We start from the raw sequence: 14,431 nt of genomic DNA on the forward strand, positions 1-14,431 counted from the left end.
GAACTAGATACATAAACTTTCAGAGTGTCAATTTCTTCATTAAAGAAACAGAGAGCTTGGTGAGACCCCCAACTGCTGCCAAGGCTGCCAAGGAGACAGGCAATGAGCTCTCGGGATGTGCTGCCCACAGGGTGGGGTGGTCCAGGGCTAGGCTTCCCTGTGCTGCTTGCCACCCATTCGCCTGCCATTTATTCAGAAACTAAGAACAAGCATTTAGAAATGTGCAAAGCAGTTTCATAGATATATTTAATATTTGTTAAACGTAATAAGAAATGTTGGCTTGTTTTGCATGCATTTAAAATTCCATTCTTCTCTTACTTTTTATTTCACCTTCAAGAAGTACGGCGTGTGGTGGATTGAAGATTAAGACAAAAGAGGAGCAACAGCGCAGGTCATTCCCCACGGATGGTGTAAGAAGTGCTGAGCTGAGAGGTTTGGGCCCAACTGCCTCGTTCTAGTGATGAAGAAACTGTCATGTAGAGTGGATGGGTGCCATGTTCAAGGTCAGATATTTGGTCTGAGGTGAGGCAAAGGAGCTTTCCAGGTGGTCTGGCCAGGATTTTGCACAAGGGCTGGCACATTTATTAACGCAGTACCACACTGGCTCTCTCAGGTTACTTTGTGCTTGCATTTTCTTCAAGCATAAAGGCAGGGGGGAGGAGGGACAGCTGGCCAGGCAGGGGAAACTTCAAGAGATGAGATTTGCTTTCTCACTGCTAGGCACAGCATCCATATTTTAGCATAGGGAACAAAAGAAATGCTTTTTACTGCTTATCTCCAACACTGCTACAAATAAGAGTCTCTTGTCTAAGACAATCTCAGTGTAGTGTGGCCCTAAGATGTTCCTCACAGACCTAGAATCCCAAACTTATTAACATCAAGCATTGTAGGGGCAGACGTTTATTAACCGAACTTGGTGAGTGATGGAGAAATCAATACGTCTGTGGATTTTGAGAGCGCCCTTCAAACGCTAAACATATTACTAAGGGCAGAAAGTCTTATATTTATTTGGGTTTGTATGTTTTTGATCTGCATATTATATTTTCATCATAAAAATGATAAACATGAAACATAAGATCAAAACAGTTTTGTATCAAAAAATAAAATAAAATTTTAATCAAGTTTGTATCTCATATTACTTTAGTTGGAGCAGTTCTCCTAGAGCTTATTTGACTATGAACAAATATTTTCAACTTATTTTATTAAGCTACAAACCAGCTGCAAAACACTATCATGGTATTTGGCTGGAACTTGGAAATGGTGGTGAGGTCATACCTGGTAAATCCCCATTTCTACAAAGGCAGCACCCTACAACCTAACTCCGACGCCCTCCCGGTCGTCCAGGACGAGGAAGCCCTGTCTCTCACCGACCGGAGGGAGCCTTTCTGAAGGGAGGAGTCATGCTAGGCAACGAAATCCAGGTCACTGACTCAGACACAGTTGAGTCTCACTAGCTCGTACTGTCCCTGGGTTTCAGGGTCACGAGCTTCGACATTGTGTTGGGACACATGAAATGGCTCATGGCCGGCTAACACGTGTGCACTGACTTGCCAATGGGTTTCTTCCCAAATATATTTACAAGTGATGGGTTCAGGTTAACGGCCCCAGTCCGGAGCGTGCTTGGCTTACCTGGTGGGGGAGGGGCGGCTCTCACTGGGTAGTTGGGATTGTGAGTGCTGCTGGAATAACCTCTGTGTTGAACGGTGTTCCTTCTGGTAGGACCTGAGATAAACAAGCAAGACAAAGTTACAATCAGTGCTACCAGTTGGTTTTATGGCTTCTGATGGTATTTTGCGTATGCAAAACTTGTGAGACATTTCAAACCCAGATCTGCAGGAGGCTGGTTGCACAGAAGAGACATGTGAAGGCAATTCTGTTCCAGTTGCCTGACAGGAGGAGGTTGGAGGTTATGTGGATGGAGGCACAGTTTTGAAATGTCACAGATAATAACTGTACAAAGAGGTATTAAAAATTCTTACATAGATGTTTCTTAAAAGTTTGTGCAGACTTTCAAGAGAGAGATGGGACATTTTAATATTTGCCCCCACGTTCTGAACACACCACAGGAACTGAACATACAAGCGCCGCAGGCCAAGGTCACTGGCACGAAGCACATTTCAGTGCTGACTGGACATCTGCTTATGTCAAGAGCCTTTCATGCGAGAGTTTGTGTTCTACAGTCTTCTGATTAAATGCAGCGGCCATGAAGGATAGGGGCGGACATGGGCCCTGGAGAGAGACCTAAAGAATTGGAAAACGAACTAGTGCTGCATGGAACAGTACCACGGGCCAGAAGTAGGGCTGGGCCGGCAGGGCCACATGAAGCTGGATGAGGCCTGTGTATGGGAGAGCAAAGCAGCGAAGAAGGACTCAAGCGGGATGTAAAGGGAGGTGGGGTCACACCAGCTGGAAGACGGGGGGGGGGGGGATTCCTCATAACAAGAAGAAGAGCAGGAAGTAAGGAGGCTGAATAGCACAAAGCAAAGGAACTGGGTCTCAGTGTCTTACCATATGAGACACTGAGACAGTGTTCTGCTCGAGGGGCCCACTGAACACTGCTCACTCACCCCCTGCTAATTGTCTGCAGCCCCTCTCCCCATGCTCTGTAACCTGGCAGGAGACTGGAGGCCAGAGGAGGGAGAAGTTAGGGTATCTACCCCGCTGCTTCCTTCAACCCAACTCTTTCTTCCTTCTGTCCCTTCAGGCTCAGGGGTAACGACAGTGTCCTGCTGTTCTTTGTCCCTGGTGTCCACTCTGTTCCCTCAACTCTGTCTACCTCTCTGTAAAGAATTCTTTTGTTGAAAAGCATCTTCACAAATCCCCCCTAAATATGCTGTCTGTTCCTACAAGTACTGAGTACTGCACAGACATACACCAGCATTTTCTGATTGGCTGTTTATCTGTACTCTGTTAGTACGCCAAGGCGCACGCCACTGCACATCTCTGCAGACTTCACAAAGGCCCGTTTTATACCAGCATCCTCGTCACCGACCGTGCCCATGCACCGGTTTTACACAGACATCTACACATGTAGCATATATGATTACTCTGTTGTCTGTTGTAAATACCACTTTATAAATATCACTTAAAAATAAAAAAGGACTTGAAGGCCAGCAAAGGAGGCAGACTGGGGTATGTTGGTGACGCGTCTAACGACACGCTGTAAAGGAAGGGGAAGGTGCTGGATGTGGTGCACAGCCACCTGGTGAATCCACCAGAGGGTTGGTAAACAGAGCCAATTTCTTTAAAACTGACGGGAAGGATAAGTTTTGCATGGTTGACAAGATCTGACTGGAAAAGGCTGGGAAATTGAAAGCTAACGAACTGATTTGTTTTGAACCCACTTAACACTGTGGCATCAGGAATACCAGACCTACTACGAGATTATTCAGAAAGGCTTAATGTGCATTTGCCTCAAGGCTGGTTTAGTTGGAAACGTTTGAATCTGAAGGAAATGCAGCCAAAGGAGGCAGACAGGTCCTGGTGCTGTGCCCTGCAGATCTGTGCAGTGTCAAGAGCAGGCAATGAGAAGGATGGTGCGCAGCAGGGTGAGGGGAGGCCAGGCCGGAACAGCCCGGGAGCCCAGCCCTGGTTCCGCACAGGGGCTGCCAGACACTTACGGGAGTTCTTGGGCAGCCCAGGTCCGATGCTGACCTGCAGCACTTTGTTACTGGGCTTGAGGATGGCCAGGTCACCGAAGCCTTGGTGGAACTGCACCTGCCGTGAGCCCCCGGCACTCCAGGGACCCCAGTTCTCTTTTTTCAACTTGACTTCAAGCCTGCAACAAATATGTTTCTTGGAGTTAACAAGTCAGAACGGAGTTCTACCGGTAGCCAAGCCCTCTGTAGAAAGGAGATAAGACCAGGCAATCTACCGCAGCCCAGGGCCCTGAGGAGTGTGAAGCCACAGGTGTGGCACACCAGTAAGGGGAGCCCTGTGACCAAAGGCAGAAGCATTTGGGGCCCAGCACCAATGAGACACCAGGTGGTGAGGGAGGTACCCCATGACAGGTGCCAATGTCACTCTGCAGGTGGACTCAGGTGGGACTCCCTGGGGGACAGCAGGAAGGGGACCACACCTGGCCACACCTGCTCTAGTGTGTCCCCATGCCTCTCCCTCATTTCCCTGGGTCTGTGTGCGGAGGGCTGAGAGATGTCAGACGCATGTTAACTTGTGTCTCCTCAGCAGAATGTGGTCATTATTTAACTAAGCTTTATTCCGTCACCATCCCGCCACCCGGGGAAGGGAAAAAGACAACAGGTAGCAACCAAAGTCCAACCAATAGGGGGGTTTACTTACAATTCCAAATCTCCCCAGCCAGATTTTATTCTTTATACTTCCTATATGCCTAATTCAATTTCATATTCTGCTTTTTTAACTTATATTTCTTCATGTTGTCAGAATGGAAAAGCATATTTTAAGTAGCTACTTATTACTCTATTGAGTGGCTTGGCTCTTGGTAGTCTTCTTTTTATATTATTATTATTCCCTTATTACAAATCTCCAGACAAAACTACTGCTCCTGGTACTAACAGCTGAGCTGTTCCTTGAAGAGCGGCGATGGGTCCGCACAGCGCCCCCTGTATCCAAGTCAATGCAACGCAGCAGCATTCCTCGGGGCGAGTTTCCCTCGTGGAGGGAACATGGCTCTCCTGTGGCCTCACTCTTGTAGGTAGGAGGAGATGGAAACTATCTCCACATTATAGATGAAAATTTAAGGAGAAAAAAAGCAACTCAGAAGCTTGACAGTGCACTGGTGTCTGGTCCACGAGACCATGCTGTTAAAGCAGAACAAGGAGAGCCGAGACCCAGGGCACTGGCCACCTGTGCCCCGCACGTCCCCACGCACAGGTTTTTATTCGGTGTGACTTTGGGAACTGAAGCCCCCACTCCATTCACTTTCTTCTCCTCCCAGTCTCACTCTCCTTCTGGCTACTCTCTTACTGGTAATGAAGAAAATTCTGCCTCCCCTGCCTCACTTTGGTGACCTTTGTCCAAATGATAAAATACACCATTTGATGAAGTCATTGTTTCACAGAAATGCCAAAGTGACCTTTTAAAAGTGTGTGACAACCACCCGGACCGGATTCTGCAGCCCAGAGATTCCATGGGAAGAAGCTAAGGCAGCCAGGCCCCACCCCACAGGCTTCTCCTCCTCTCAGCCTGGACCCCAGCACGGAGGTGCAAGGTCACCCTAGTTTTGAAGTGCGGGCCCCAGATCCCAACTTACGTATTGCTAAATTTCAGAGGTAGTTGCTTCTGGGTTTTCTCCTCGTAACGCTTTGCTAAGAGGCTTAAGAATTCAGTTTTGAAGATGGATTCAAGCAAACTGTCATACTCTTGCTCATGAAGAACAAAAATGTCATCTTGCATAGTACTGCAAAGAAATTAGAAAGATAACAAAAGTTGTACTTTCATTTATTCCATCGCTTTTTCACTCATTTTTAAAAATTCTGTAAGACAGCATTAGGTTTCTATAGTGTTTCTGCAATAATCTTTATGACAAAACACAGCAACGAATCACACAATAAAGTCACTGAAACCTGCTTGTGAAGAAAGTTCATAGCTCACCAAAGGCATACACAATAACACTTCTCCCATGTGACTTTTAAAATCAGGAATTTCAGGATGAGTTAGTCTGTATTTTTTTAAAAATCCATTTTCAAGTCCAACTTCTATGTTAAGATCATAGAAATCTGGCATGCTATGAGTAGAACGTGGCTGAAAATGAACAATTCCATGTAAGTTCCAGGTTAAACAGATGACATGGCTCCAGCCACTGTAATAAATCCCACTTCGCAGAAGTGTAAACTGGGTCCTCAAACGGGAAGCCGACATCCTGGGCTTCACACGTGCTCATTATGAGGAACCTCTGAGTATCCGGTGCTCAGCTTCCGTGTGCCCAAGGCTGCTGAGTGGGCACGCCAAACAGGTGCACGAACGACGAGCAAGCACGGTCACCACGTTTGAGCTCAAAAATTTCGTGGGATGTGGGGAGAACACATCCTTGGGGCAACTGCATGTCTGGACAGGGGATGGCTGGGGGCAAACTCATGCCTGTGGGGGAGGATGGAAAGAAGAGGCGAAGGCAGCGCCAATCCTGGGGAAAATGCCCAAAGGCAGCGGGGAACTGATTGCACACAGCTCCATCTCCTGGCCCAGCTAGACTTTGTGGAAATCTATAACTGAAATCTACAACACACACTGAGAATCTTTATTCCCTAGCTGGGTAGATAGCCTAGTTGAAGGAGGCTACCACCCCAAATGTTTCATCATGCATAGGTTTGCAATTACATCCAAGCACCACTGTCAAATATCTAAGACAACTCTCTAAGCCACATTTCAGTAGACCTGGTTAAGTGTTTTTTCAGGTATGAAAAGCATATTAAGTGAACTCTCTTTGACGAATTGACCTCGGTAGATTGTAACCCCTCCACATGCAGGCAACGCCAACAACACATCTTTTTAGTAACCAGAGCCGAGCCGAACCACACAGGAGCTGTGCCCTGCTCTCGCAGCCCCTGGTCCCACTGCACCAGTAGTACCACTGTGCTGTGACAAAGCCAGACGGTGAGGTCAGTAGGAAGGAATTGGGTGTGGAGAGTCTTTGAGATGAGGGATTCTTCTCCCACGTAATATCTGATGCATTTAAACTGCAACTCCTGCAATCTCTCTGTTCAGTTCCATGAATACATACAAGGTTGGGGTGGGCAGTCCATGGCACCAGAGGTCTTCCTTGGGCAGAGAAAGCCTTGTTGAATGATCCTAGGCTTCTTAGGAACCTTCTCCCTCTGCACTGAGCCAGGGAGCTAAGGACTTGAACCTGATCAAGCCAGTAGTGGTAGCCATAGTTTCCCTGAAACCGCATCCCCCCCCCCCCCCCCCCCCCCCCCCCCCCCCCCGCGCCGNCCCCCCCCCCCGCCGTCTTCCTACAGGAGGGGTTTGGTCATCCACAGGAGAAAAAAGGACTATGGTAGGACCACACACAGTTGGAATTCAAAGGCTCATAATGGCAGTGTAAACAAACCTCAGGGAAGACTGGGGTAAACTAGCAACAAGATAGCCCCACCAGGGGAAAAGGAGCTGGCCCCTCACAGCCACGAAGCCAGAACACTCTGCAAGTATTTTTGGACTTATAATGGCCCTTTGGTGGAGCACCTGGTCATCATTATTACCTTAAGAGTTTGTTTTCAGACATCCCTCCATTGCAACTAGGCTTCCTGCATACTCTTGTGGTAGTTAGGATACAGGTTTTTCTGTTGTGGTGAAGACCCTGATGATCAGTGGTTTAAACAACGTAACTTTTTTTATCTGTCACTCAATAACATGTGCAAAAAAACAACAACATTCAGGGCCAATGTGACAGTTCTACAGTGCCAGGGAGCCAGTTATCCACTCCTTCCCTTTACAGACAAAGCCAGGAAGTGGTACAATCCCGTCTCCTCACACCCCAGTGGCCAGTATTGTGTCACATGGTTACATTTAACTGCAAGGAAGCTTGGGAAATGTAGTCTTTGGGTAGCCTGCTAGCCATTAATAGGTAGAGGAGAGAATAGATGGGTATTGTAGGACAGTTCACAATCTCCTCTATATGTCTTTGTTCACAAACGCTTCCAAATTAGGAATTAAAATTTTTTTCTTTAAGTTTGGGGACAATATACTTCAAAGAGTTGAGGCATCAAATGTACTATCATCTTGCTATTCCTAGGAAAATTCTGAAATTGTCTCAATCATGTCAATTACAGCAATTTAAAACTCCAAATGGCACTTATGTAAAAGCTGCTCAAAACAGCTCTTCCAAGTCATGTGGAATTCATGAAGTGAAGGGCAAGCCCCCTAGCACAGGAGTAAGGAGACTCGCTTTGGGAAGGGAGTGTGCACAATGGGAAAGAGTGAAAACAGGAAGCACCACACTTCCTGGCCGGCGGGGAGAGGTCTGGCGCTCCAGTGCAGGTGGCTTTGATTCAGAGCATTCTTCAACATGTCTGAGCCTGTCTTTGTAAGGTAATACTTTAGGTGGGGCTGATTATTCAGCAGGGCTAAATGAGCCCAACACAAGTAACCTGAAGTAGTTTAATGTGCTTACATTTGTTATGTGTTCATTACCATAATGAAAAAAAAAACCAAAAAACACCAAGCAGGCCAAAACTTCAAAGTCAATAATCAGCACGAGTCTGGAAATGAGAAAAGATTGTTTGGACACTTTGACGTCAATCATCAAATTCAAAAACCCCGCCCTTCCGTGACCCAGGCATGTTCTTCCAGGTGGGAGTTGCAGCCCATTCCTTTCTCCCCGGCCCATGCTCCCAGATCTGGAAACAAAGCTTTTACATTTATTTGTTCTACAAAAGAAATCAGACTTATCTTTGGACCTCACCCCGTCTTATTCATATGCTCAAGCTGCAATTCCTTACAGATGTTTTTGCCTCGTGGTGAAAGATCCCGGACCGTTCTAGTCCCAGTCTTGGCTTTTTGCTCGTTTTTTATCCCCTCATCTTTGTGGCTTATTGTGGTATTGCTGACAACACTAGAAAATCTTGTTTTATTCCCTTAACCAGTACCTTCTTCAAAAAATGTTAGTTACAAAACACGGAGTAAAGTCTTAAAGGAGATTTTTTTTCCTTTAAAGCCAAAAAGGCAATTTGCTAGGACAACCCTGCCTTTATGTAAGCCTTTAGAAAAATTTTTCCTGATTATGAAATATATGCTCCTTTTAGCAAACTGGAAAGTACACAGGTAAATTAAGAAGAAATGAACCTTCTCCAGAATTCTACCGCACAGAGAAACCAACTGGCACCGGTTTGGGATCCCAACTAACTTCTCTGCGAAAGTGCAGATGAAAGCTGTGCCGGGCCTCCTCCCCGAGCCTCCCAGGAAACGCTCCCCAACCACAGGTGCAAAGGCTCCCTCCCACCTTTGCACACCAGGAGTGGCTTGTGCATTGCTCTCTGAACACTTGTAACCTGTGAGGCACAGGTTTACTCAGGTGTCTGCTCCCCCTTCCAGAATGGGAGGGAGCTCCTTCAGGCAGTGACTAAATCTCATTTACCTTTGAACCCCAGGGCTGAGCACAAAGTGGGTGGTCAGGACAAAAAATGCTGCACCTCCCAGGTTCCCAAAGCTCAAAGGCTACAACAAGCCATAATAAGCCAAGATTGCAGTAACGCTCCTGGTCAGCTGAACAGGTGGTGAAGCTGATTGTTCCAACCACCAGAAGCTTAGGGCAACAGGCAATGAAACAGTCTAGGCAAGAAGGGTGTGCCCAAGGAAGCTGGGTCTTCTGTCCAAAGGCCACTATTACAGGTTGATTTTCCCATTACATATGAAGACGGGAAAATCTGACCCATACAGGCAGCCACGTAGGCTTTGGTCTCAAGACCCTGGTGGTCAGCTTTTGAAACGAGAAATATCAGAAGCTTCATCAGGGAGAGCCCTCAAATATATGATTTGATGGTACCAATTTTACCATCTGAAAACCAAAAAGCAAAAAGCATAGGCTATGGCGCCTTGTGGCTACCACCCTTCCAGCAAACTGAGTTTGTCAAATGAGAGGGTGGCAAGGTCAGTACTTGGACAAGAAGCAGCTCTTGAGGGATCCTTCGAACACTGGTGCTTGGCCTTCTGCCAGCAGACTCTACACCTTGGAAGCCTGATGTCTTGACTATATGTTGGCGTGCCACCTCCTGCGGGTGTCACCAAGTCTCCGGGAAGGCAGAGATCGGACACAACTGTTCCAGTCTAACTCCTACTTAGATACGATTCTTCCTGTTCCAATTCCCCCACCGTCCCCTTCAACAACTGCAGTCTGCCTGTCTCTCTGAGCTACCGGGCCTATCCTATTTTTTTTCTTGTAAGTTAAATATTTTTAAAATTTTTCAATTACAATTTAACTACCTAAATTCAGTATATTTATAAAAGGTAAATAGTTCTAAAGTATAATGTCTACTGGACAACTAGAAAAAACTTTTTATTATGGAAAATTGCAAATATAGAGAGTAGCAGAATGAACTTCTACATGTTGTGTTTAAACAATCACCAATCCACAATCATGTCCATCTATACGTGTACTCCCCCACCCCACACACAAACCAGGTTATTTTGGAGCAAAGTATAACTGTTATATTACTTTATCCTTAAATATTTCAGTGTGTATCTCTGAAAGGTAAAGCTTCTTTAAATAATAGTAACTATAACACTATCACTACACCTAAAGAAATGAACAATAAATCATTCATTGCAAATATTTAGTCATGTTCACTTTCCCCAAACTGTCTCATAATTGTTTTTTTTAAGATTTCATTTATTTATTTTTACACAGGGGAAGAGAGGGAGAAAGAGAGGGAGAAAAACATTAATGAGAGGTTGCCTCTCACGTGGCCCTCACCAGGGACCTGGCCTGCAACCAGGCACATGAGCTCACTGAAAATCGAACTGGCAACCCTTTGCTTCACAGGTTTGCTCAATCCAATAAGCCACCCCAGCCAGGGCTCATAGTTGTTTTTAAATAGTTGGTTTGTTTGATCAGGGAGCTGTGAGCCCATTTTTGCTTTGACAGTGGTTATGTCCGAAGAGACAGAAATGGGCTGAAAGATCAAGTTTGGGGACAGTTTGATAGTCTTCATTAGAAGAAGCCATTAGGTGGTCATTTCAGCCAATACTCAAGTAGTAAGCCTCATATAGTCTTCAAAACACATAAAAATAGGAGTTCCAGCCAAGATGGAAGTGTAGGTAGAAACCCTTTGCTCCCTCGCACAACCAAAAGGAGGATAACAATCAATCTAAAAACAATAAACAGCCAGAAGTGCCAGAAATCAAACTGCATGGAACTCCGACAACCAAGGAATTAAAGAAACATTCAAACAGACTGACAGCACTACAATGCAGCAAAGAGGGCTGCCCCGCCCCCATGAATACCTAAGGCCCCGCCCCCTACAACTTAACTGGTATGCCAAGACAAAGAAATTGGCACAAATGAAATAACAGATCAAAACTCCAGAAAAAGAGCTAAGCAACAAGGAGAGCTAATCCATCTGAGGCAGAGTTTAAAATATTGGTAATCAAGATGCCCACAGAACTGATTGAGCTTGGTCACAAAATGAAGGAACAAATGAAGGCTACCCAAAGGGGAATAAAGCAGAGTATTCAGGGAACCAACAGTGACAGGAAGGAAACTGGGACTCAAATCAATGATTTGGAACAAAAGGAGAAATAAACACCCAATCAGAATAGAGTACAGAAACAAGAATTCAAAAAAGATAAGGAGAGGCTTAGGAACCTCTGGGACAACTTTAAACCTTCCAACATCTGAATCATAGGAGTGCCAAAGGAGAGGGGAAGAGGAAGAAATTGAAAACTTATTTGAAAAAATAATGAAGAAAAACTTCCTCAATCTGGGGAAGGAATTAGACATGCAAGTCCAGAAAACTCAGAGTCCCAAAGAAGTTGGACCCAAGGATGCACACACCAAGGCACATTACAATTAAATTACTCAAGATTAAAGATAAGGAGAGAGTCTTAAAAGCAGCAAGAGAAAAGGAGACAGTTACCTACAAAGGAGTGCCCATCAGACTGTCAGCTGATTTCTCAAAAGAAACCTTATAGGCAAGAAGGGACTAAAAAGAAGTATTTCAAGTCATGAAGGGCAAGGACCTACATCCAGGATTACTCTATCCAGCAAAACTATCATTTAGAATGGAAGGGCAGATAAAGTGCTTCCCAGATAAGGTCAAGTTCAAGGAGTTCATCATCACCAAGCCCTTATTATATGAAATGTTAAAGGGACTTATCTAAGAAATTGAAGATCAAAAACAATGAACAGTGAAATGACAACAAACTCACAACTATCAATAACTGAACAAAAAAAGAAAAAAACAACAAAAACAAAAGCTAAGCAAACAACTAGAACAGGAATAGAACCAGAAAAATGGACACCACATGGGGGGTTTCAATGGGGGAGGGGAGGGGAAGATGTAGGGGAAGGTACAGAGTAGAAGCATAATTGGTAGGCATTAAAGAGAGTGGGAGGTTAAGAATGATATAGGGAACAATTCAAAGAACTTACATGTACCCATGGACAACCCATGGACACGAACTAAGGAGGGGGGAATGCTGGAGGGTTGGGGTGCTGGGTGGAGGGGAGATCAAGGGGGAAAAATTGGGAAAAAACTGTAATACCATAATCAATAAAATATACTTAACACACACACACATACACTTAGAACTTTTTTTCTGAAATGCAAGACAACTGTTAAAATCTTTCTCTATACCTGGATTGAAATATGCTGAACATACAAGTTTGGTGGTCTGGTACCAGTATCAATTGATACTCTGGGTTTGATTCTATACACCATCACTCATCAGGCTGTATTCCTAACTGTTACACTACTGGGCAACCCACTGAGTGAAGGAAATGAGGGAACAGCATTAATCTTGGGAAGTGCGAGGTTCAGTCACTACGACCTGCAGAGAGGAAGGCCTTCTGAGAACCAGGCAGCTGTGGAGACTTTTTTTTTAAATTCATGGCACTGAGACCTGAGGGGACTACCAAAAGGCTGGTGAGGGGCTCACATCCTGAGTTGAAATGTTTAAAACACTCACCTTCACTGTACCACCTGGTCCTTTATCAGGAAAACTGAGAGCAGACAGAATCAGAAACCAGTGACACAGGCAAGAATGGACACCACTTGAAATCTGCTTTGGATTATTTCACTGGAGCCAGGATCCAGCCTGGAAGGCCAGATGCCTCAGCATACAAAAAAGCCCAGCTTTTTCTGAATGCAGTGGTTTTGTCTTCTGTATGGTTTAACAGTTTAGAGATGTCCCGATTCTGGGAGGACATGTTCAAAAGCAACTGGAACATCACTGCTTTTGGTGAAATGGCAGCCAACAGGTTGCCCGGCAGCGGCAGCGGTGTCCTGGGGAGGGCCCGGGGTGCAGCTCAAGGGAGGGAGCCACTCAGCTCGAAGGGCTCTTCTTCCTCTTCGCAGAGGAACTTAGCCTGAGGGCTCTTAGCCTGGGAGGACTTAGGGAAGTCTCAGAAGCATGGAGCCCTTCTGCTAAAATAAAGCCAGAGTGCTGGCAGGAAAAGCAAAGGCCCCTCCCTGCCTGTGAACTTGGAGTTGAAGGGAGCACTTGGCAATGACTCCAGGGCTACAGATTATAGAGACCTATTTGTATTCCCTCCCTTATATGAGCAGACAGAGAGGACCTTAAGGAGTCCAAAGAAACTTCCCCGCCTGGGCAGTGAGAGGTCACAGCAAACTGAAAAACAACACTCATGCCGTAAAGGCCACCTCTGCTTGGGCCTTTGCGGGTGAAACGGGCTAGATCTTCCACACGGGTGAGGTGGGCTTGGGGGCGGGGCTCTGGCCCTGTGGCCCCACTTCAGTCACAGCAATTACACTGTTTGTTTCACGTGCTAGGATTATTTCCCAAATTTGACAGGAACAAAGGATCTGGGTATCTCATTCCTGTCAAATCAGAACCCCCGAGACCAATGAACTAGGGCAGACGAGGAAATTCAGGTCTCTTCATCATGACTGTAACAGCTGGGGAGCCTGACCAGGCCTTTCATCAGGCTGCATTTGGGACAGCAGGTGACGATGCTGAGGAGACGCGGGGCACCCCCACCTCCAGGCCCTCGCCACTCACCTGAGGGACACGGACAAGATCCTCTCCACCTCGATTCTCCGCTTCAGCACTTCTTTCACAAGGCCTTTGTCTGGGCCCTGCTTGACCTTTTCTCGGCCAATTAAGTACAGGCACTTTGGCGTCAGAAGCAAGTCTCGCTTCACACCCTGTAAGGAGAGGTGCTTTCAGAAGGCAAAAAGACACATCCAAGTGACATCTGTCCACAACATGCGCATCTGTGTTACTAGATGAAGGGAAGTGGCCTCGGGTAGCACATGGGGACATGGTTAATAGTAATTAGGCTGATAAATATGAAATTAATGACATTTGACTCTCTCTGATTAACAAAAATGGCGAACTCACATGGATCCTCCTGAGGTATTGGGACAACAGGTGTGAAGGGACAGTCCTGGGCAAGCCCACGCATTTGGTGACCCTACCAATTATCTGCTACAAAACCTTTGTATTTTTTGAGCCCTGACATTTTGACTTTTGAAAATCAATCAGTATTCATTTTAATGATAAATCTTAAAAACCGAGTACCAAGGGACTTTGGAACACGTGGGTTCCCAGACCCACCAAGGCCAGGCACACTCATCTCAGCACGCAGACTGGCTGCCGGAACAGCTGGCACCACACTCCAGTTGTAATAAATGACCTGGCTTTAGCAAAACAACATAATCCGTCTTGTTAAGTTAACACATATTTAATTTTTTTTTCCTGATCAAAACATGAATAGACAAACCAAAAAAGTTCTTAATGGATCTATGAGATACAGTGTCTTCGGATTTCACTTTTACGG

General features: G+C 45.8%; 1 protein-coding gene across 1 annotated transcript in view; it reads right to left on the reverse strand.

Annotated features, from left to right (window-relative positions):
* MYO1E (myosin IE) overlaps positions 1-14,431 on the reverse strand; it is a 203,152-nt gene that overhangs the window by 18,485 nt on the left and 170,236 nt on the right. Inside the window, exons 22-25 of the mRNA XM_037054008.1 lie at positions 13,651-13,796; positions 5,231-5,377; positions 3,621-3,778; positions 1,630-1,722 (exon numbers count right to left, since the gene is read on the reverse strand). Coding sequence (XP_036909903.1) covers positions 1,630-1,722; positions 3,621-3,778; positions 5,231-5,377; positions 13,651-13,796 — 544 coding nt within the window. The remainder of the gene's footprint in view (positions 1-1,629; positions 1,723-3,620; positions 3,779-5,230; positions 5,378-13,650; positions 13,797-14,431) is intronic.

Source organism: Sturnira hondurensis, unplaced genomic scaffold, assembly GCF_014824575.4.
Source record: "Sturnira hondurensis isolate 20B ecotype Veracruz unplaced genomic scaffold, ASM1482457v3 Scaffold0008196, whole genome shotgun sequence".
NCBI classification, from domain to species: domain Eukaryota; kingdom Metazoa; phylum Chordata; class Mammalia; order Chiroptera; family Phyllostomidae; genus Sturnira; species Sturnira hondurensis.